This window comes from Otolemur garnettii, unplaced genomic scaffold (assembly GCF_000181295.1).
Source record: "Otolemur garnettii isolate 467f Iridium unplaced genomic scaffold, OtoGar3 scaffold00216, whole genome shotgun sequence".
NCBI lineage: Eukaryota > Metazoa > Chordata > Mammalia > Primates > Galagidae > Otolemur > Otolemur garnettii.
In genome coordinates this window covers 986,453-1,011,027 of record NW_003852611.1, presented here as the reverse complement: position 1 = coordinate 1,011,027, position 24,575 = coordinate 986,453, and the positions used below count along the sequence as shown (strand labels likewise).

The window sequence follows — 24,575 nt, the reverse complement described above, 5'->3', positions numbered from 1 at the left end:
GTAGATGTCTGTTAGGTCCAAAAGTTGGATAGTTAATTTTAAATCTAGGATTTCTTTGCTCAACTTCTTTTTGGAGGATCTGTCCAGCACTGCCAAAGGAGTGTTGAAATCTCCGACTATGATGGAGTTGGGAGAGATCAAGTTGCTCATGCCAGTTAGAGTCTCTTTTATCATCTCTACTGGTCATCAGTCATTTTGAACAGTTCCAACAGTGCCCCAACAGCTCCAAAATAACCCTCATGTTCCAAAAACAGAGCTTTTAGCTGTCCTTTGGACCAGAAATCCATGGCATATGCTAGGAGCTTCATGGAGACCATATTGATTCTGAGAAAATTCCCAACAAACACAACTCTATCTATATTCTCATTCAATGCACACATCCGAGCAATGGAGCCAATGTTGTTGGTGATGGTGACCAATGTGGCCCGGGCAAGGTCTTCCTTGCTGATGGAATCTCGCTTTTCTTTACTCATCATGTTGCCAAAGCTTGATGCTACAGCAGATCCTTGAAGGCCAAATCGTTCATAGTCTCCTCCGTAAATGTCCTTCACCAGCTTATCAACATTGGTGCTGTCGCCTTTAGCTGCCATTTCCAGAGCTTCTTCAAAGGTCTCACAACCAGTCAGCAAGCAACATAGGCCTAGGAATGTTCCACCTCCAAGTCTGGTCCCTGTAACTCTTTTATAGTTGTCCTTGGAGTACACTGCTAGAATGCTGACACCTGAGCCCATGTTAACCAGTAACATAGGGTATGGATTATCAAGGCAGTACGGCTTTTTTTGACACAATTCAGGATTTGTGGGATTTTCAAAATAGTAACGTTCCGGCTTGCCATTGAAGCCAACAGAGTCGACGTAAAGCAGGCCCTGAATCAGACAGTCCAGTTCATCCAGTTTATGCAGCTGCAGGTCAGCAATCATTCTGAAGTCCTCTTCAAACTTGAAAGCCCCACCTCCCGTGGCACAGAGGGTGGTGTGAAGGCTGGAAAAGTTATTCTCGCTGCCCATCTGAATGAACCTGTGCATGGCACAGCTGGGGAAGCGGATGAAGTGGAGGTTCCCTTTGCGCCCACACATGGTCAAGTTTTTCAGTTCCAGGTGGACGTCCCGGATCCCGGTTTTCCCATAAGCAGTGTTAGAAGTCAGATACTTCCGGATGCTCTTCAGGTTCTCTACCTCCTCTTGTTCCTCTTCGGCTGTAATATCCTTTGGTTCAAAGTAGACCAACTTAACCAGTGTTCCACCAATGTCCATGCCGAACCACGGGAACGCTCTAAAATCCAGACACTTTCCTGCTTCTCCTCTGCCATTCCCAAGTCCACATTATCATCGTCTCTTTCTGGGATCTCTTATAATGGCTTCCTAACTGGGTCAGTAGCATTTGCCTTGGCTGCTTCTATTCTTTTCTCCAGAAGATTAGCCTCAGGGCCTTCGATACATCTATTGCTTTAGAGGCAGAATTCAGAGATCCGTGTCCCAGCCAACATAGTAGCGTCGACCGCAGCCGCGAGAAAGTGCCACAGCCGGATCTACACCTAGTTTTTATACCACAACTTTTGCAGATTTTGCTGGCACTGGCCAGCTCTTTACAGACCTAGAGGCAGTAGGGAAGAGTGGATTTTTAAATAAAATAAGTATCAGTGATACTCCCTGTACCGAGCTGCTGTTTGATGGAAATCTGGGTTCATCCAACCAGAGGAGGGAGGATCTTTCAGAGAAGACAGAAGCTGAGAGGGAAAGTTGGACAGACTCCTCTGCCCTGGGGACCGAGTGATGTTCATGTCAACTGTGCCCTCCCTGTTGATTTCCAGCAAGTTTATCTGAAAAGGTTTTAGCAAAGTGGTACGATGGTGTCTTGATATGAGGACAGGGACCTCCTCCCTGCTGCGCCATCCCCTATCCTCAGCCAGCATCCCCAGCCCCTGACCTGTGAGGCGATGCAGCCTATTGGCCAGGAGGAAATAACCCACCATCCTGCCTGCTGAAGGGCCAGGGTTGGGATCTTTGGTGCTTCCAACCTCTTGCCAAGCCAGAGTGTACAACACTGACACCTCCATGGCCTTGCCCAGCAAGGAGGTGAGACATTATGAGAAGTGGTAACATCATGAGGTAGGAACCCTCATGAATGAGATTAGTGTCTTTATCAAATAGGCTCCAGAGAGCTGCCCTGCCCCTTCAAACATGTGAGGACATGGTGAAAAGGCACCATCTATGAATCAGGAAGTGGACCTTCACCAGGACACCAAATCTGTTGATATCTCAATCTTCGACTTCCCAGCCTTCAGAACTATGAGGAATAAATTTCTGCTACCTACTCTATAATATTTTATTATAGCACATAAAATGAACTAAAACAAACAATATCCAAGGTATTAATCTCCGAACTGTAAAACATTAGTAAGCCATTAAATCAAATTGATTTTTGGACATCTTATCAACCTCTTCTAGACTGGTTTAGGCCCAATAACATACATAGAGTGGTCTGCATTTTTTTCTGTCTGTATCTGCAGGTTTTCCCAATGAATAGCGTTACCCTTGCTTGTGATCCTGAGACCCCCATGTCATCATGAAACAGAGAAGAAGATAATCCGTACAATAATGATAACAACAATAACACTAGTTGGCATTTTTTTGGTTTTTCTTCTGTGTCAAGCATTTAGTTCTCACCGCGATCTTATACTGCTAGTGCTATTTTTTTTTTTTTTGAGACAGAGTCTTACTTTGTTGCCCTTGGCAGAGTGTCGTGATGTCATAGCTCACAGCAACCTCAAACTCCTGGCTCAAGAGGTCCTCTTGCCTTAGCCTCCCAAGTAGCTGTGACTATAGGCACCTACCACAGCACCTGGCTACTTTTGGAGACAGGGTCTTGCTCTTACTCAGACTGGTCTTGAACTCCCGAGCTCGGGCAATTCATCTGCATTGGCCTCCCAGAGTGCTAGGATTACAGGAATGAGCCACTACATCCAGCCTCTGCTAGTGCTATTACTATTATTTTCATTTTTATAGTTAGGAAAAATGAGGCTCAGAGAAGTTAAAGTAACATGCCCAAGGTCACATGGGTAATTAAGAAGGAAGAATTAGAACCAAAGGCAAGTTTCCCTGGCTCCAAGTCTGTTATTTTATCCATTAGTTTTCTCATCTATAAAGTGAGACTAAGACAATAAGTTTTGAAGACAGTATAATCTTATATAGAATCTAATCCTACAATACTAAATGTATGACTTTGGGGATGGTAAAGTTAAGCTTGTTGACGTTCAGTTTCCTTATCTGCAGTTCTTAGCTATATCAGTTCCATAAGATTAATTATTGTGAGCATTAAATTCAGAATTTGGTATTTGTGTCTGATCCTCACACCATATTGCTATATTTTCTCAATGTAAATTTATGTCTCTTGTTGAGGATTTGTGCATGCTCTTGGTGAGACTGGCTATAAAACTGTGACTTTGTAATATGTTTTTTTTGGTTTTTAATGTGTCTATTCATTTCAAAAGTGATAAACTGACCATATTCAGGCACACATACCTGCTTTATTTAACTTTCAGTGTTTAAAAATGTTGCACTAGTTGCTGTCATTCATACGACTAACAATAACACAAATGCCTGTCTTTTCAGCTTTTCTTCAGTTCTCTTGTGTCAATAACTGCTGGAAGTGAGTAGCAGCCACACCATTTCAAAAGAGAATATGTTCTCCAGGTTATACAAGTCACTGCCCTTCCCTATTGTATATTAAACCCTGGCCCATTCGTTCATTTACATCAGCAGCCTGACTTCTATAGCATATAAGGTTTGGAACCCTTATTATTTTGTAAGTGATAAATGTTTATTTTAGGAAAACTAGAAGACAAAAGTAAGCAACAAAAAGAAAGATCTGTAGAGCCATCACCCAGACAGAGTCAGTCATTTCTTTCAAATAGGGAGGTAAGTCGGCATATATACGAATAGATGCATTTAGAATATTTGTATACTGATGACAACACATCAGTAATATTTATTATGTTTCCTTATTTGAATGCAGTGAAGACAAAGTGCTCAGGGAATGAGCATATTTCAGTTAGTTTTCTAGTTAACTGAGAAATGAACAGAAATACCATCTATTTTAATGCTTCGCATAGAAAGAACATCCAAATATGTCATTCTGACTTTTAGTTCAGTAAACTAATGATGAGGATTAACGTGGACTATTATTTTTTTCCTACTTTTGTTTCTTTGTTTTATTATTTTTTTTCTTGCAAGCAGGCCCAGGATGGTTTCGAACCCACCACCCCCACTGCGCAGGATCGGCACTCTAACCACTGAGCATGGGCACCCAGAAGTGGACTGTTATATGCTAGCATATTTAAAATCCTTATGGTCCTTGTTTGGTTATATCTGAGATGGTTTGTTCAGGAAACAGATATGAGGAAAGTATAGTAGATTGGTACTAAACTTAGGCTAACCCCTGAATCTTGAGGCTTCACATAAAGTCATTACTCTTTATAACTCCTGAACTAGATTTCTCTCCCTAGCATCATTTTCGGGGATTTCTCAGTCCATACTTGAATCTTTCTAACAACAGACAACTCATTACCGCCTGAGCCATATCCTGTCCTTTTTGGTTAGCTATTAAAAAGTACTTCTTCTTTTTCTTCTTTTTTTTTTTTTTAAAGTACTTCTTTTACTGAGATGAAATCTATGTCCTTCTAACTTCTATCTGTTAAATTTAGTTCTGCTATTTAGGTTCACAGAGAATAAATATGCTTGCTTCTTTTTCTATGTATCAATCCTCTTAATATCTAAAGAGAACTATTACGTCCTCAATGTTTCTTCCCTACCCTGAAATCCTGGTTTCTTTCATGGAGGACTCGATATGGATGGTATCATTTTCAGGCCTTTCGTCACCTTGGTCAACCCCTCTGAAGATACTGTAATCTTCTAATATCTCAGATATTCGCACCCATAAAAGAAAAAAATATGCAGTATAAAAATGAAATATCAAAAAAAATCAAAAAAAATTTTAAGAAATGAAATATTATTTTAATAATAATTTAGTTTCTTTGAGGTTTAGTTGGAGCCAGTTGTTGTTATGGGGGCTGATGTTGCTAAATCAGACAAAAAATGGCCTCAAGCCAGACGCCCGTGGCTCAGTGGTTAGAGCACCAGCCTGTGCACTGGGAGTGGCTGGTTCGAACACAGCCGAAGCCTGCTTAACAAACAAAAAAAAAAAAAAAAGGAAAAAAATTGCCTCAAATTTTCATTGCATTCTCCTTGATGCAGACACAGTTTTGGATACTCCTCACCTTTAAATCTTTCCCTAAATTTCAAGAATCTCAATTTAATTTCAAATTAGCTATTTGCCTCTTTTAAAATTAAGTTGATCTGTAGATTTGTGATTGCTAACAGCACCTCTTACTGTATCAGTCAGTATCAGACTATTTTGTGAGAGAAGCCCTTGTGAGTCATTCAGAGGATATTGCCTGAAAAACTCCATTCTGACAGAGTCCCAAAGGGCAATCAGGCTTATGCCAAATGGCCTAAAGAACAACAACCTGCAGCTGCGATATTTCTCAGAGTATTTCAGGAAAAGGCAAAAGTCATCATTCATTCCTTGAAACTTGACGTGGCCTTCCGGGAATTGTTCAACCTATTTCTAGGAAAGATATTAACCACTTACTGCCACATTGCTTGCTTTTGAGATGACTGTCATCTGCCCTCATTTATGCGATGTTAAGAATCTAGCTCAGTTTGTTGAAATTCATCATCAATGATTTGAACTCAAACATGCCGAATGTTCTTTATACCCAGAACTTGATTGCATAATGACAGTATTGTTCTCTAGTTGTTTCATGCACACAAGCCTTGTCTTGCCAACTGTTTCGTAAGCTTTTTGAAACTCAAGTTCTCATCTTCTACTTCTTCTGTGGTTTTTATTTCCTCCCAATGTCGAGTACAGTAAAGCACTTAATAATTATTTCTTAACAAGATCTGCCTGTGGGCTGTGTAGCTTGGCTCCATGTTAACATTCCACTTTGTGCCATTAACCCCACCCTGCTTTCTAGGAAGCCTTGAGTCACATGGTGCCTGGGCAGGAGAGTTTAGAAGATTAAGACAAACGAGGACGCACTGCTAGACAAAAAATAAAGGACCTACGTTGCTTGAGGTGCTCCAGCTCATACAGATAATGCATGTATTGAGGCTGCCTGGTCCCAGGCAGTTTAAGCTTCCACACGTAGCCTTAATTTGCTCTTTGTGGACCGCTGACAAAAAGTGTTCACAAATTAGGACAAGTGCTCCCCCAAGTCACGGCTTACGTGTTTACTTTGAGAGATTCACTCTTCCTTCTGGCAAGTGTTCTTCCCTCTTCCTCCTGTAGGAAATATGAAATTTGTCTCTGGTCATGAAGATTTCTTATTAACCTATTTTTCAGTCTTTACTGAAGAAAATCCTTTTTTTCTGCTGCTCCCGTTTTGATCAGCTGAAAAATGGCAGTTACCTTCCTTTGGTGCTTCTCAGTCTTCTGCTCAGCATTTCTCAAGTTAGCTGAGATTTTGTTGTTCTTGACAGTAGAAGATAAAGTCTTAGACTCTTTCTTTGTTTCAGAATTAGGGAAACTCGTTTTTGATTAAAGAGGCTTTTTTTTTTCATGGTAGTCTAAGTGTCCTATTTTACAGCATCAACCTATAGGAAATTCTTTTCTTATTTTAATTTATTTAAATTTAGGTAAAATACACACATATAATTTGCCATCTTTATTATTTTTACGTATATGGTTTAATGGTAATAAATACTTTTATATTCTTTTTTGCCCTTCATCCCCAACCTTTTTTCTCCCCTTCCCTATAGGAATTCTTTTTTTTTTTATTAGATCATAACTGTGGACATTACTGCAATTATGGGGTACAATGTGCTGACTCTATATACAATCCAGAATGTTCACATCAAACTGGTCAACATATCATTCACCTCACTTATCTCTATAGGAATTCTTAAAGTGAATTTGTAGCAAGTTTGTCTTACTGAACAGTCCGGATGTGGACTGCCAAACAGTCGACACAATTGCAAGTCAGCCATGCCGTTTGTCATTTGATACATTAATCTGTCATTTTTTAATTAATCACATTTATTAACCGAAAAATGAATGCATGCATATGGTGCACAAAATGTTCAAACTACAACATTGCAGGGAGCAAAAGTAAGTTCATCTTCTATTGTTGGGGATTCATCAAGGGTACAAGAAACCAGGTTACGCTGACTGCATTTGTTAGGTAAAGCCCCTCTTACAATCATGTCTTGCCCCGGAAAGGTGTGTCACACACCAAGACCCCACGCCCTCCCTCCTCCCCTCTCTCTGCTCTTCCTTTCCCCCACCCCTCCCTCCTTCTGTCGGTTTTGCTTTGAGGGGCGAGCACTCTTAACAGATTTTTGAGTAAACTTTCCACAAATTTCCATACTTATTCTAGCTTAAAGAATGTGTCTACATTGTCTATATATGTTTCTTTTTCACAAATCAAGACAGACTTGATATGAAGTTCTACCCTTTGGGTTTTCTCTTCCTCTTTATGATATGTCTTAGAGATTTTATTGTAGTATATATTGATCTAATCATTCCTTTTAATCACTGCTTGGAATTTTATTACATGGATGTTCTATAATTTATTTTTGTAAGTTCCCCCAAATTGAAGGGCATTTAAGTGGGTGTGTCACCTTCTAGTTATGTGACCCAGAGATTCATTCCTCATGTCAGAGCTGAGACCCTAGATTCAATGATCTCTGAGGCCCCTTTCAGCCACAGCATAGCTCAGTCCAATGAGGACAACAGTTTTTTCTTTTCCCTTGAAATGTTCAGCATTCATTTTTTTTTCTTTCTGAGACAGAGTCTCTCTCTGTCCTCTGTCACCCAGGCTAGAAAGCAGTGACATCAGCATAGCTCATTGCAACCTCAAACTCCTGGGCTCAAGTGATCCTCTTGCCTCAGCCTCCAAAGTAGCTAGGACTATAGGTGCCTTCCACAAAGTTCAGATATTTTTTTCCTATTTTTGGTAGAGATGGGTTCTTGCTCTGTCTTTAGATGGTCTTAAACTTCTTTTTTTTTTATTAAGTCATTTGTACATAGATCATAAATACATTTATGCCATTATGGGATTCAAAATGTTGATTATTTGTACAAATTGGAGTGGTTACATCCTACTAACCAACATAGCTTTCACCTCATTTACCCAATTACAGCATTAAGACATTTGTGTTCTACACCTGATAGATCCTACTTGTTGTAATATGTTCCATAGGTGTGGTCCCCCTACTAACCCTTCCTCTATTGACCCACCCCTCCCTTTTCCCTCCCCTTCCCTCCTTCATCCTAGGCTATAATTGTGTTTCATTTTTCATATGCAAGTATAAGTGATTGTAAATTGGTTTCATAGTAGTACTGAGTAGATTGGATATTTTTCAAGCAATCCTCCTGCCTCGGCCTCTCAGAGTGCTAGGATTACAGGCATGAGCCACAGTACCCTGCCGAAATGTACAGCATTCTATAGAGGGTTGAAATATTACAGAAATAACTATGAGAGAAAGCAGAATGATATCAGTAATTTCAAGAGAGAGTTACAAAGTGATGTAAGGTTTCAAAGAAAGGAGCTATTATATCAAAGGATGATACCATGAATAGCTTCATGGAGAGAGAAGCCCTGAAGGATTATGCTTTTGACGGGCAGAAATAGGGGTCATGGGAACCACTCTGCTCCTATTGTGTACTTCTCCATTCTGGGTATTACTCAAGATTTGTCACTGGCAAAACAAAGGTGGCAGAAAGTCAGCCTTTGAAAGATTTTTATCAGTATATTTTTGAATCAGCCAGTCAATGGTATAGGTTGGAGTTGTGGACAATGAAACTAAAAGTGAGATGATGAATGGTGAACTTAGAGGGGTAATAGGAGTGCAATTCCTCCGCAAATGCCAATAGCAACTGTTCCTCACATTTATCTAATGTTTAACAATCTGCAAAGTGCTTCAATATTGCTAATCTCCAGGATAAGACATTATGACAGAGCGGCTAAGATCATTGCTTAATAGGCTTTTAACATGGACTTAAATAGACCTGAGTTTCTATCCCAACTTTGCCACTTGCCAGTAGTATAACCTTGGATAGTCTATCAGGGGTCCTCAAACTTTTTAAACAGGGGGCCAGTTCACTGTCCCTCAGAGCATTGGAGAGCCAGACTGTGGGCCCCGGGATGAGTCAGCTGCTAGGCAGGACAGGCAGTGGCAGCAAAAACACCCAGCGGGCTGGATAAATGTCCTAGGCGGGCCGCATGTGGCCCGTGGGCCGTAGTTTGAGGACACCTGGTTGGTGTCTTCTGCTTCAGTTTCCTCATTTGTAAAATGGGGATAAGAGCTGCCTCAGGAGACAGCTGTAAAGTTAAAATAAGATTGTGTATACTCACATAAAACGCTTAGCAAAGTGACTGGCACACAGAACGTGCTCAAAAATGGTTGAGGTACTTTATCAGGCATTGCTTTTCCCTTTTAGCAGTCAAAACTGAGGTGCTGAGATTCTGCGTCATTTATTAGAATCCAGTATTCTTTTTATGACATCAGTGATTCCCAGCTTGAGTTTTCTGCCCACACCCTCTCCCTGGGGGGATTTATGAAGGTAATAATGAGAATCTGTGAGTCATTACCAATATTTGAAAGGAACTAACAGAGAGCATTCATTTACTTGAGATAAATTATGCATCCTGACTAAAATGTCAAGTTTCTTTGCTTTTGCCTAAAATTATATCAACTCCTTTTGGTAATACTGGCTATCTCATGCTGATGGGAAACTGATTGGCAGGCTATCTATGTCTCTGATGAATAGAAATAGAGAAAATGAATTTTATATCATAAATGCAGTCGATCTGGGAGATATTCTTTTAAAGCTTGGGAGAACGTGGAGAAAAATGCTCCCTCATTGCTGAAATGATTGAGAACTACTGCGTTACACCATTTTTTCTCTCTGATTTGGGGGAGAATGAGAGAAAAGAGGGGTAAAATGGGATAGGAAATTTTGGTCAGAGGGAATTTCAGAGTTTGAGAGCTTAAAGATAAATTGTTTTCACATGATGTGTGTTGTAAAGAGCACATTATTGTGGTTTCCTCCTGTGAAAAGGAGATGAGACTAAGGCCCGAATATGGGTAATGAATTGGTCAACTTGACAGAAGTAACTTGCGGCAGAACCCTTATTTCAACCTAGTCTTATACCTCCCTATCCCATAGCTCTCTCTGCCCAAAGCAAATATAGCCATCCTGTCTCGAGTTTGCCACAGTGTCCACCATGACATTTCCTCAGGCTTGATTTTAACATTGACTTGTTCTAGTCAAGGAGAGAAAACACTTGTTTGAGGACGAAAGAAACTGCAATGAGGGGTTTCCAGACAGCTAACATACAAAGGGCTCCTCTCTATTGATTGACTTCTTTATTGACTTGACTGTGTAGATCACCATCTCCTCTGAAGCTGTACTGACAATTCTCTGGTTCCACTTCACTCTGTGGAGTTCATACAAATACCACAGGTACAGAGGGAGGAAAGAGAGGAAGAATCACACAGTAGCTATCATTTACAAACTGCTCACTATGGCCACGAGTGTTTTTCAGGCACTTCTATTTGAGTGCTTACTGTGGGCCGGATACTAGTCTAGGAAGTAAAATAGCAATGAAAAGAACAGACAAAAGTCCCTCCCCTCATTCATGGAGCTTGTCTTTTATTGTTCTAGATGTTTTTACCTGAACTACCTCACAGCAACCCTGTATGGTTGATACATTATTTTTCTCAATTTACAAATGAGGAGATAGAGACAGAGTTTGAGTTATTGGCTCAAGATTACATACTAGGAATATTAAATTTGGAAGTTGAACTCATATCTGTCTGACTCGTAAATGCTTGTTTTGCTGTAATTTTGTAGTTTTACTCCCCACTATGCTACCTCACCAGAGAACTCTGCTATTGCTCTCAACACACTCTTCTGCTTATAGACATCTTTCCTTTACGTTACAATGTTGGGAACATATAGGTCAGAAAACTAAAGACAGAGAGTTGAAGTACATTCATGTTAATGAAGTAAGATGTGCACAGGCTTGCTTGCATATTAAACAGAAGGGTGGTGTACAGAGCTGTTTGATTTGGGTAGATTAGAAGATATGTTATGATACTAGACATTATTTAATGATTATAGGTCAGCCATTACATGTTTTTATTTTTGATTTTTGTGGGTAAATAATAGTTGTATATATTTAGGGAATGCATGTGATATTTTGATGGAAGCATGCAATGTATAATGATCAAACCGTGGTAATTGGGATACCTTAAACATTTATCATTTGCTTGTGTTGGGAACATTCTAAATCTGTTCCTCTAGTTATTTTGAAAGATATGCATATAATAATTTGTTGCTAATCATAGTAGTTGTTAACTATAATAATTTATTGTGCTACTGAACACTAATCTTATTCATACTATCTAACTGTATTTTTGGACCCATTAACCAACTATGCTTTGTCCCCTATTTCCACTACTCTTCCAAGCTGCTGATAACTATTATTCTTCTCTCTACATCCATGAGATCAATTATTTTTACCTCCCACATATGAGTGTGAACATGCAATATTTGTCTTTCTATTCCTGGCTTATTTTTCCTTAACATATACCCAGATGACCAAAAATCACCCTACAACAAAGACATTTGCACAAGAATGTTTACTGAAGCCCAATTCATAATTGCCAAGTCATGGAAGCAGCCCAAGTGCCCATCGACCCATGAATAGATTAACCAATTGAGGTATATATATTCCATGGAATATTATGCAGCCATAAGAAGATGGAGACTTGGCTTGGTGCCTGTGGCTCAAGCGGCTAAGGCGCCAGCTACATACACCTAAGGTGGTGGGTTTGAATCCAGCCCGGACCCGCCAAACAACAATGACGGCTGCAACCAAAAAATAGCCGGGCGTTGTGGTGGGCGCCTGTGGTCCCAGCTACTTGGGAGGCAGAGGCAAGAGACTTGCTTGAGCCCAGGATTTGGAGGTTGCTGTGAGCTGTGAAGCCATGGCACTCTACCCAGGGGGATAGCTTGAGGCTCTGTCTCAAAAAAAAAAAAGAAGATGGAGACTTCACCTCTTTTATGTTTACACGAGTGGAGCTGGATCATATTCTTCTCAGTAAAGTATCTCAAGAATGGAGAAAACAATACCCAATGTACTCAATATTATTATGAAGTGAATATAAAACTACCCACACTTTCATATGAAAGGTGAAACACAATGATAGCCTGCAAAGAAGGAGAAAGGAGGAGGGCAAGGGGAGGAGAGGGGGGGAGATGGGTGGAGGGAGGGTGGTCAGTGGGACTTCACCTACTGTGTATATTGCAAGCATACATGTCAAATATATTAACAGTAGAGTATAAATGTCTAAACACACAAATTGAATAAGTGAGGTGAATGATATATTGACCAGTTTGATGTGAACATTCTGGATTGTATACAGAGTCAGCACATTGTACCCTATAAATGCAATAATGTACACAGTTATGATCTAATAAAAAAATAATAAAATAAAAAATAAATTAAAAAACATAATTACTTCCCGTTCCATCCATGTTGTTACCAATGACAGGATTTCATTGTTTAATATCTGAATAGTATTCTATTTATTTCCTTTATCCATTCATCTGTTGATGGACACTTAGCTTGATTCCAGATATTGGCTATTGTGAATATCTTCAATAAACTGATTTCCTTTCTTTTGGATATATACCCAGCAGTGGGATTGCTGGATCATAAGGTAGTTCTTTAGTTTCCTGAGGCACCTCCACATTTTTTTCCTTAGTGGCTATGCTAATTTACATTCCTATCAATAGTGTGCCAACATTCCCCTTTCTCTACATCCTCACCAGCATCTGTTATTTTTTGTCTTTTTGATAGAAGCCACGTTAATTGAGGTGATATAATATTTCATTATGGTTTTGATTTGTATTTCTTGAATGATTAATGATGTTGATCAATTTTTCATATACCTATTGGCCATTCCTTATATCTTCTTTTGAAAAATGTCTATTCAGATCTTTTTGCCCATTTTTAAATTAAATTATTTAAGGCTTTCTTTTTGGCTATTGAGTTTTGAGTTCTTTATATATTTTGGTTATTAATCTCTTGTCACTTGAATAGTTTGCATATATTTTTTCCCATTCTATAGGTTGTCTCTTCACTTTGTTCATTGTTTCATTTGCCGTGCAGAAGCCTTTTACCTCTATTTCATCCCATTTGTCCATTTTTGCTTTGGTTGCCTATGCTTTTGAGGTCTTACTCAAGAAATCTTTATCCAGATCAATGTCTTAAAAAATTTCTCCAATGTTTACTTCTGGTAGTTTCATGTCTTACATTAATGTATTTAATGCATTTTGATTTGATGTTTTTATATGGTGGGAGATAGGGTCTTGTTCCATTCTTATGCATATGGATTTCCAGTTTTCTCAGCACCATTTGTTGAAGAGACTGTCCTTTTCCCCAGAATCTGTTCTTGGTGACTTTGTCAAAAATGAGTTGACAAAGAACTCATGGAGCTAAAACGCTTCTGTACAGCAAATGAAACAATGAACAAAGTGAAGAGACAACCTATAGAATGGGAATTTGTAGATGATTTATTTCTAGGTTCTCTATTCTCTCCCACTTGTCTATGTTTGTTTTTATGCCAGTACCATGCTGTTTTGGTTACTATAGTTTTGTAGTATAATTTGGAGTAAGGTAATGTGAGATTGAGTTGATGGTAAGAATACCATGTACAGGAGCTATTAAACAGGTAAAATGTGAAACTAAAGCTTAAATTTGAAGACAGAACTAGACTCTGGAGGCAGGAGAGAGGACATGAAGAGAAATAATAGTGAAAATCTAGAAGGAACAATGACTTTCACCAAGTAAACCTTTCTTCCTTCCTTTTTTTCTCATTATATTGGTTTTGCAATAAGATTCAACTTTGCATTTAATTTTTTCCAGTCTAGGATGTTCCCTTGCTTCCCAAAACCTTTCTTCAGCAATATCAAACCATTATAGAATGCATTCCCATTCAAGAAAGGAACCAGTTAATGTGTTTGGCCTCTAAAGGAGGACAACTCCCTGTGGATCCCAATTGTGGCCTAAATATGATTATTATACATTTTATAAAGTTCTGGACAGGTATCAAACTAGATTTAATTCCTTAGATATGTAACTTTTATACAAAACAGAAATAGACTTATAAATTAAGTACAAACAAAACAACAAAAATGATAAATTATAAAAAAAATGATAAATTAAAAAGTATTGCTAATTATTTGGGGTTTGTTGTTTTGTTCTGTTTTGTTTTTTGATAGGCAAAGTGTCTGTTATAATTTTCTCTGCCCCCAAGAGGTGTGTCACACACCATGACCCTCCAACTCCCTCCTTCCTTCCCTCTCTCTGCTTCCCCATTCCCCTACTCCCGCCCTGTATTAGATCATCAATTGTCCTGATATCAAAATTGAATATGTTGGATTCTTGTTTCTCTGTTCTTGTGATGCTTTACTAAGAAGAATGTGTTCCACCTCCATCCAGGTTAATATAAAAGATGTATAGTCTCAATCTTTTTTAGTGGCTGAATAATATTCCTTGGTATACATGTACCACAGCTTGTTTATCTTGTTTAGCTCAATTTATAATTGCCAAAATGTGGAAACAACCTGAATATTGACCAATCCAGGAATGTATTAATTATTTATGTTTTACTGAAATGAAATTACTGTTTGAAATATGACTGTATACTGACTGATAAGTGCAGGTTTGTCTAAGTGGCACATTGCTGGATTACTGTGTGCTGTGAGATACTTCAGTTTCCCTCCTACTTTTTATTATTTAGATTACAGTATGTCCTGATGTATTTTCTTATCTCATTTGACACAAAGGTATCATTTGTATATATTTATATGTATATATTTGTATATAGTACTACTCCCTACAGATACAACCATAACCAAATATGTAAAAGTTGGCACTTAAATAATGTGACAGTCTTCATTTATGAGGTCATCACCTAGAATATTCAAAATATAGTTATTGGTTTATTTTAGTTGAAACATAAAGGTTGAAACATGCACTCACTTTTCTCATAGAAAAACCCTACCTTTCAAAACTCTAGTTTAAAAAATATTAATTTGAAGGTGAGATGTGTATACACACATACACACACACAGTCCTTCTGTGGCTAAATAAATTTGGACATTTTACCAGCACTGCAAAATTTGATCCTACTTACATGTTCAAATAATAAGAGTGGGATTTGGGAGACATGAGAGCTCAACCTGGCTCTCTCCTGCCACTATGAATTATGGGACCTTAAAGAAAGTGTTTGACCTCTCTGGACCTGATTTCTCATGTATAAAATGGGAATTAGGGAGGAAGAGGCCGAATGAAGTACATGATTCCTAAGGTTCTTTGTGGTTCTCAGCCATATTTTTGAATTTCAGAGTAGATGATACACAAGTAACTCTGTAAGTACATGTATGTATTATACTTCCTCAGATGATGTACGATGTTTATTTAACACCATGAATTTCAGTTCATTTGCCAAGGCTGAGTATGACTCAAAATTCATTATGAAGAATATTGATTTTGTTGCTATTTTGGATCTGCAATAAGAAATTATTAACCTTACCACCACGTATCTTTTGTAACAACTTTAACTGTGAGCATTTTCTATAAAAATGTATCTAATTTAATGACTGTGAGTAAATAGTTCTGTTGCATTTCATTTAGGCAGTAATCAGGATCATTTTCTTACTCGGAAACATAAAATTGCACTGTAAGTGAAACATGTAGTTACAGTGCGTAATTATTTCATCATGACATGTAATTTAATAGAGATTTCTTTTTAAATTATGGAATAAAGGATTTAGCATTTGTACACTTTAGAAAATTAGGACTTTTTCAACTTCTAAAGAATTTAGGTTAATTTATTTACAAAACAGAAAGTGATTGGATTTTGTTATGCTTCAAGTCTGTAGAACATGGGTAATTGAAGAAAACAAGCTATTTTATAAAAGCATAAATTAATAACTCTGACCATGTCAGCTGCTACAATTTTGCCTGCCTAAACACAGTATTTAGAGTATACATAATCATATTGAGAAATACAAGAAGTTTGGGGTCAAAATAAATACTTTCCAAAACAGTGAGGTTTTTTCACTAATAATGACTCAAAGTTAATACCATTAACAAAACAAAAGGAATTGTTGTGACCACAGATTTTCTATAAATATTACCGCCCAAATTGGTATCTGTTTGCATATTAGTGGATAGATCTTTATAATTTATAGCTTAGCCTCCCCCATGTTATAACAACAAGCTAATTTCACCATTGGAACAGAAAAAGAAGATCAAAAGCAATAGCTACAGTCTATGAAGAGGCCTATTCAATAATGGTCTAATTTATCATTGAAAGTAGTGGATGACTGGAATCTAGCAATCTCTCAGTCGGTGGCTATTTTGTTCTTTGAAATTACCCCTTGATTAAGACAAAACCTGCATTTTATTGTGTCTAGATTCATTAAAGCTTTTTGTATTCTCTCTCTTATTCAGTTTAGCTTTATTTAATACAAACTGATTACATCTTATCTTTTTGTCTTGATTTGCCTTGTGTCTTATTACATAAAAGGGACACTAATCTTTGGGAATTAGTTCCTCATTAGAGCCAATTGCGATTTACAACTTGAGATGCAAGCTGGTGATTTTTTAAATTTTTCATTATAAATAATTATCTGCAGAGAAATACCTAGCATGATATATTATCAGCATCAATTATCACATTTTAATTTTAATGCATTTTCAAAATATGCTTACAGGAATGGTTTGCATCCTACTTAGGTTGGTTGAAGATTATTTGGTGCCTTCCCACACTATTTCTGATATGGAGTCCAAGATATACCACTGCTTGATGATATTATAATTTTATAATTTTGTTGCTTTTGGCAATTTATAGAATTTTTTTATAATATTAATATTTCTTTGACATACAGTGGATTACCAGCTTGAGTTGGATTCCATTTATCTTTGAAATCAATTATAATTTTAGTACCAACTAACACTTGGCACCTACTGGCCCAGTCTACAGATAACCCAAGAAAAGATACTACCATTTGTTGACCTCCTCACTGTCTCCTACATCTGTGAGCTGGCCATTAATTTGCCATTTTCCCTAAAGGTTGGGCCATTTGAGTCCCTCTCTTAATTACTGAATGTTTCTATTGCAATGGCTTGAACTTGATTATGTGCAATTGTTAGGCAAACACCTTCAGGATTTATGACTGTCTTAGAGAAAATTCCTCACAATAACTATGTTCAGTTTTTCAGGGTTGGAATTGGAGACCCGTGAGACATAGGTGTGACAACCAATTACTCATCTCATATTATTCTTTGTTGGGAATGTCTGTTCTTCTATGGTGGTATAAATATAGAGGATGCTTCATTTTTCTTTGTCTAGACCAGAAACAGAGACCTCCAAAACTGTTCTCTTTTAATGACTCCCAAGGTGGTGAAAGACCATTTTGTTAGTGGAGCATTCACCTTTAAGTAGGGTGCTCATATAATTTATTATCCAATATACTTTTGATAACAAAAGAGGTTCTTACTAATAATTATGTGGGGACAATTGGAATAAGTTGGGACTGTCTCAGGTAAACTACATTATATGGTCTACCTACCTTAGAACAATATGGAGACCTGCCTCTCTACCACTTCCCCCAACCCCTCCTGTCTCTATCTACCATCTCCATCCCCTAAGCCTATGCAGACTTTATATGAGACACACATAGCTCAAGGTTTCTTCACTCATATTGATTTGCATTACTCCACAGGGATCACTTAAAAAATAAACATCTCCCATTCAACTCTCTCAAATAAATCAAAATAAGGTTTTTCATTTTATGTTTTCATGTCTCTCTCCTCTGCTGTTGTGCCTCTTTAATAGTCAAACTCTCAGAGAAAAATGAAGAAGATACCATGCTCTTTCTAAAATGTAAATCTAATCTTATCATTCCACTATGTAAAACACTTCAGTGGGTTCCCATTATTGTTGCCTTTATGATCTGGCCCCTATCTCAGATCCCACCATTCTCTCCCTCCTTTCACAATCAAGAATGCATCCCTATTCACAAGCTAGCATTCCAAATATATAGAAATATTCATAAAGTTATATCTAAGATGGCAAGGAATTTGCCTACACATCAACACTGCCCTATCATCTAGCATAATGCCTGATATATTTAACTGGTGTTTAATAAATGTTGAATAGAAGAACAAATGAAGACTTAAATTCCTTAAGAAAACTTTTACATAAGGCAATCTATTCATGATATGAATGAGTATATAGCAACCATCACCTTGATCTACTTAATGAGTTTCCTATATTGTTGGGTTTTTTTTTCAAAGCACAGAGATTTGTGTTTGCAACATAGTATTTCTAACTCTCTTATGGGAATTTCATACGCTTAATGGAAGTTAATGTTTTAATAATAGGAAGCCACTTTCTAGGGCCCTAATTAACCAAACTTCATTTTTTTAAATTCTATGCCAAGAAAACAATTTCTTAGAGTTAAACCATCCATGACATAGATTTTTGCCTATAGTACATCTAGGGTGAACAGCTAAGCTTGTAAATTTACATTCCAGATGGTTATTGTCAGATAATTCTAGTGAATAAGAGACCCACTGTAAAAATTGAATTTATGAAATCAATAAGTAAAGAAAATGCATGATGAAGTAAATTAAAGACCTGGAATCACTGACTTCATAATGATGCTTCCCATTGTAACATACAAAACACTTTTACAGACATTTTCTTCATTTAATCCTTGGACTTACAGGGATACACTGTGGGTGGTAGGCAAGGCAAGGTACATTTTACCAGTGACAAAACTGGCTTGTGATACTTTGTTCATTTGTTTTTGCCACCATAGTTAGGCTTTAGTTATTCATGAGACTTTAGAGTGCATAATCATCATGTTGTAAGATATTCCAAGATATTAAAGAAATCGAAGGAGTCTCAGTATTTAGCAAAACTATTTTTCTTTTCCTTCCCTTTCCCTTTCCCTTTCCCTTTCCCTTTCCTTTCTTTCGACAAAGTCTCAAGCTGTTACCCTGGGTAGTGCCATGGCATCATTATAGCTCACAGCAACCTCCAACTCTTGAGCTCAAGCGATCCTCTTGCTTCAGTTTTTTCTATTTTTAGTTGAGATGAGGGTCTTACTTTTTGCTCAGGCTGTTCTCAAACTCGTGAGCTCAGGCAGTCCACCCGCCTCCTCCCAGAGTGCTAGGATTACAGGTGTGAGCCACCGTGCTCAGCCAAAACTTTATTTAAAATAAGCTGATATGCAAGACCAAACCATTAAGTTTGTAGAAGACTGACCCATGTTTGAATGTTAGAAAGATAAAGATTTGCCAGGTCCTGTTGGCTACTTATTCTGAATACTTAGTAGGCAGAATTAGAAGTTAGTAGGGTTTTATTCAGTTGTCCATTTAAAGCAGTGTTTTCCAACCTTTTTTAATTTTATTTTTTTATTAAGTCAAATACACATAGATCATGAATACATTTATGCATATGTGGGGTACAATGTGTTGATTTTTTGTAATATAATCTGACGTGGTTACATCAAGCCAATCAACATAGCTTTCACCTCATTTACTTGATTATTGTGTTAAGACATTTATGTTCTACACTTGACAGATTTGACTTGTACCCTTGCAATATACGCCATAGGTGTGGTCCCACCTTTTACCCTCCCTCTATCAAAACTCCCCCTCCCCATCCTTCCCACTCCATTTCTCTCCTTTATCCTGGGCTATAGTTCTGTTCTATCTTTCATAAGAAAGTATAAGTGTAATTAGGTTTCATAGAAGTACTGAGTACATCGGATACTTTTCCCTCCATTCTTGAGATACTTTACTCGGGAGAATATGATCCAGGTCCCTCCATGTAAACAAAAGAGGTAAAGGCTCCATCTTTTTAAAGGCTGCATAGTATTCCATGATATACATATACCACAATTTATTAATCCATTCATGGACTATTGGACACTTGGGCTTCTTTCATGACTTGGCTATTACGAATTGAACTGCAATGAATAATCAGATGCAAATATCTTTTTTGCAAAGTGATTTTTGGTCTTTTGGATATACTCCTAGTAGAGGAATTGCAGGATCCAGTGGCAGGTCAATTTTTAGATCCCTGAGTATTCTCCAAACTTCTTTCCAAAAGGAACGTATTAGTTTGCTTTCCCACCAGGAGTGCAGAAGTGTCCCTTTTCTCCACATCTACACTAACATCTGTAGTTTTGGGATTTTTTTTTTACATAGGCTACTCTTACTGGAGTTAGATGGTATCTCAAAGTGGTTTTGGTTTGCATTTCTCTGATGATTAAAGATGACGAGCATTTTTTCATGTGTCTTTATACCATGTACCTATCTTCTTCAGAGAAGCTTCTGTTCAGGTCTCTTGCCCATAGTGAAATGGGATCACTTGTTCTTTTCCTATTAATAAGTTTGAATTCTCTGTGGATTCTGGTTATCAGATCTTTGTTGGAAACATAACCTGCAAATATCCTCTCCCATTCTGAGGGCAGTGTACTTGCTTTACTTACTGTGTTCTTGGCAGCGCAGAAGCTTTTTAGTTTGATCAGATCCCAGTAATGTATTTTTGGTATTGCTTCAATTGCCCTGGGGGGGGTCCAACCTTTTTTTATCTCACAGCACACTTGAATCTACAGTTAAACTTTCATGGCACACTTAAATCATATTTATAAAAAAAAAAGAGTAAAAGAAAAGTATATACTTACTGTGCTTTGGATATCTTTCAGAAATAATTTAATTAATGATTTTAAAATAGCTTGAAATGTTCTTAGGAAGCTGAGGTTCCACAAAAAGATCTTTGTCTTACTTTCCTCTCTGAAACATTCACAAAAATAAATAAATGAATGAATAAACGAATGACTCATGCCCTCTAATCTTGACCTCAGTTGATGAAAACTAGGTAGTGCTCTAGAGCAGGTACAATCGCATGGCATTTTACCAGCATTGGAATTACTGAATTGTCACCAAAATGTATATCAAGTATTTTTTACATTTAAGAGATTGTATAACATGCCACGGATTTCAGGAGAAGATGAGGAACGTTGACAGTGACGTATTTTTAAAGGTGCAAATGGGACATTTGTGAGTTAGAGACCTTATTCTCAAATATTGCATTCATTTCTGTTAATGAAAAAGTTTCATAAATCAGCCATGGCAATGTGCAGTGTTTTCAAATAAAGGTATGGAGATAGATGTATAACTTTAATATTCCCATCCATTGTGCTGAATGGTTGTTGAATGTGAGAGTGAATGAGGGTGTATGTGTGTGTGTTTCCTCCAGACCAGTGGTTCTCAACCTTCCTAATGCCGGCCCTTTAATACAGTTCCTGTGGGTTGTGACCCAACAGGTTGAAAACCTCTGCTCCAGACTTTGACTTTGATGAAAGCATTCAAAATCTCTAATAGATCTCTTTTTCAGGTTAACAGATCTTAGTGCATGCCTATTGACTGAACTCTCTCTCTCTTTTTTTTTTTTGAGACAGAGTCTTACTTTGCCACCATGGCATCACAGCTCATGGCTACCTCTAACTCTTGGGCTCAAGTGATTAAGGAGCTGGGACTACAGGTGCCCGCCACAATGGCCCACTATTTTTAGAAATGAGGTCTTGCTCTTGCCCAGGTTGGTCTCGAACCCATAAGTTCAGCCTCCCAGAGTGCTAGAATTACAGGCATAAGCCACCACACCCAGCCTATTGACTTAACTCTGATTCTTTTTGGCATTCATTTTAAAATTGGGATACCTACTGCAAAATAATTAAAACTAACAGACTAGTTAAGAGAAGTTTTCTAAGATTTTGATGATCTCATGAAAACTTTCAATTAATAAATACATTTGAGTGTGAAAAAATATATCTGTATCACTGTGATAGGCACTTTGAAATACCTCATCTTACTGAATTTTCATAGCTACTCTCTGAAGGCATTATTAACGTCCCTATTTCAGAGATGAGGAAAACGAGGCTCAGAAAATTAAAATGATCTGCCCTTAATCTAAAGGTTTTTGACAAGTTATTTAATCATTTTACACCTTCCTATAAAGTGAACATAACCAACTTCACAATATTGTTTGATCAAATGAGATGATGTCTGTGCAATAGCTTTGTATACTCTGAACCATCACGAAAGGTGGCTATTACCTAATTATACTAGCTGTACTGGATTGCAAAATGGGTACGCTAAGCATGTGCTGGTGACGTTAGTGATGCAGAGATATTTTTAAGTCTTGCTGATTATTTTTAAAGCATGAAAGTTGCCATGAAAAAAATATCTTCTGGGAGTTGCTTAAACTTATTTTATATTTTAGAATTGTAATAACTTTGAGTTACCTGTGTAATTTGAGAATATGATCTTTTCAGAGCTGAAGGCCTCTATATGTCTTAGTCTGTTTCCTTGTTGAATTCTTGGCATTTGGGATTTCATTTATTCATTCACTCATTCACCATTTCTCCAATCTATAAGGAACCGACTTTTGCTTTTTTCTCAATTTTTTTTTTGTTTTGTTTTGTTTTTGGAGACAGAGTCTCACATGGTCACTCTTGGTAGAGTGCTATGACATCACAGCTCACAGCAACCTCAAACTCTCAAACTCTTGGGCTTAAGCAGTTTTCTTGCCTCAGCCTCCCAAGTAGCTGGGACTACAGGTGCCCACCACCATGCCGGGATGTTTATTTTTGTTGTTGTAGTTGTAATTGTTGTTTAGCAGGCCTGGGCTGGGTTTGAACCCACCTGCTTCAGTGTATGTTGCCAGAGCCCTAACCACTGACCTATAGGTACCAAACCTTTTCTCAAATTCTTAAGAGAATCACCCTTTTTTGATAGTTTACTGGCTTTCTAGTAGTTTAGGCCCTCCTCATCTCTAACTTGGACCAGTGTAGCAGCCTAATAACTAGTCCCCCTTATCCAGTCTTTCTGTTCTTCTAACCTATTTTATTGCTATTTATAAATTTATCTTGTCAAAATTTTTCTTTTGATCAGGAAGGAACCTGTAAAGAATCTATTTCTTGGAGTATCAAGACCAAACCCCTTTGCATTCTTTTCAGGATCTTTCAAATACAGACTCCTGTCCACCAGTCTAGTCTCTTTTTCACTCTGTCCCTAACCTTTTGTTCTAAATAACCTGCTTTCCCATTGTTTTCTACACAAGCTGTGCTAATTCCTGCATCCAAGATTTTGCTCTTACTGTTGTCCTGTCATGCAGTGTTCTTTCTCTTTTTTCCCATTTATCAAAATTCTCACCAACCATTAATCTCAAGCTCTGAATCCTCTGTGAAGTCTCTACCACTTCATGTGATACTCCACTCTTCTTCCTCTGATGACACCATTATAATTATAGCATACATGGTGGTAATTAATTGCCTTGTAATTATTTTATATGGATTGGTTTTGTTTCTATAACCAAGTACTAACTGACCAGAAATTATGACAGAATACTAAATACCTAATAAGTCTAAATTTATGTGTTGAGTAATTCATTTAATTATTCATTCTGTAAATAAATAAATAAATTTTATTAATTTATTAGCTAAGTAGAATGGAGACTATGCTTAACACTACCTAACGTGACTACATGGAATTAGAAATAGTCTATAGGCTGGTCTGTGTTCTTCTTTAGTTCCTAAATATATAGTCTTTCTTTAAACACTCAAATAGAAACTAGAAGGTACTAGAAGAAACTAGAAACCATTGCTCCAATCTGTCTGCCTCCTCTGAGGCAGAAAGTATTCTCACATACATCCTCATATAACCATCATAAAGAAAAAGACATATTCTTCTTAAGCTCATTTTAGAGACGAGGAAGCAAAGGCTAATAAGGGAAGATTAAAAAGAGGGGGAGGTACTTAAGATGCTTTCTTTTATAAGAAAGACAAATATGAGGCAAAGACATATCAGACATGATTCCTGGAAGAGAGACAAGGTATATCTTCAGTACATTCAGTTGCTTACAATATAGATGAAACCTTGAGTTGATTCAAGGCAAGTAAGAGTAGGTAAATAAAGGATGTGGTTTGAAAAAAAAAATCTCAGTATGTCAAAAATTGAGCTCATCACACTTGTCCCTTCCCAGCTCCTTATTTCCCCATATTAGTGATTGCACTGAATCCACTTGGTTTCTTAAGCCAAAAATTCAGATGTCATCCTTGAGGCTTCCTTTTTCTTCTCCTCCTATACAGCCAAAGGCTAAATTCTGACAAGAGTGCATCTGAATTAACCAGGGAAATCCTTAGAAATGCAAATTCTTAGGTCCAGCACTAGATATTGAATCAGAAACTCTGGAAATGAAACCCATTCTCAGTTTTAACAAGTCCCCCAGGGTAATTTTATACGGGAGAGAGTCTGAAAGCCATTACCACAGGCAGTAAGGAATCCTTGAAAGGATTGAAGCAGGGAAGTGACCTAGTAGCCTGTACATTTTAGAAAGGTCATTCTGGTATTTATG

General features: G+C 37.5%; 2 protein-coding genes across 2 annotated transcripts in view; one reads left to right on the top strand and one right to left on the bottom strand.

Annotated features, from left to right (window-relative positions):
• The window catches only part of IL1RAPL2 (interleukin 1 receptor accessory protein like 2), a 1,213,983-nt gene that overhangs the window by 811,335 nt on the left and 378,073 nt on the right, over window positions 1-24,575 (top strand). The gene's annotated exons all lie outside the window — the stretch shown is intronic.
• On the bottom strand, window positions 177-1,290 carry LOC105888178 (pantothenate kinase 1). Its single transcript, XM_012812652.2, has one exon. It carries the CDS (start codon window positions 1,251-1,253, stop codon window positions 177-179), a length of 1,077 nt encoding a protein of 358 aa, XP_012668106.1. The 5' UTR covers window positions 1,254-1,290.

Bases quoted from the DNA above. Each gene is read 5' to 3' on its own strand.
- LOC105888178 (XM_012812652.2), bottom strand. From the start codon at position 1,253: ATGGACATTGGTGGAACACTGGTTAAGTTGGTCTACTTTGAACCAAAG.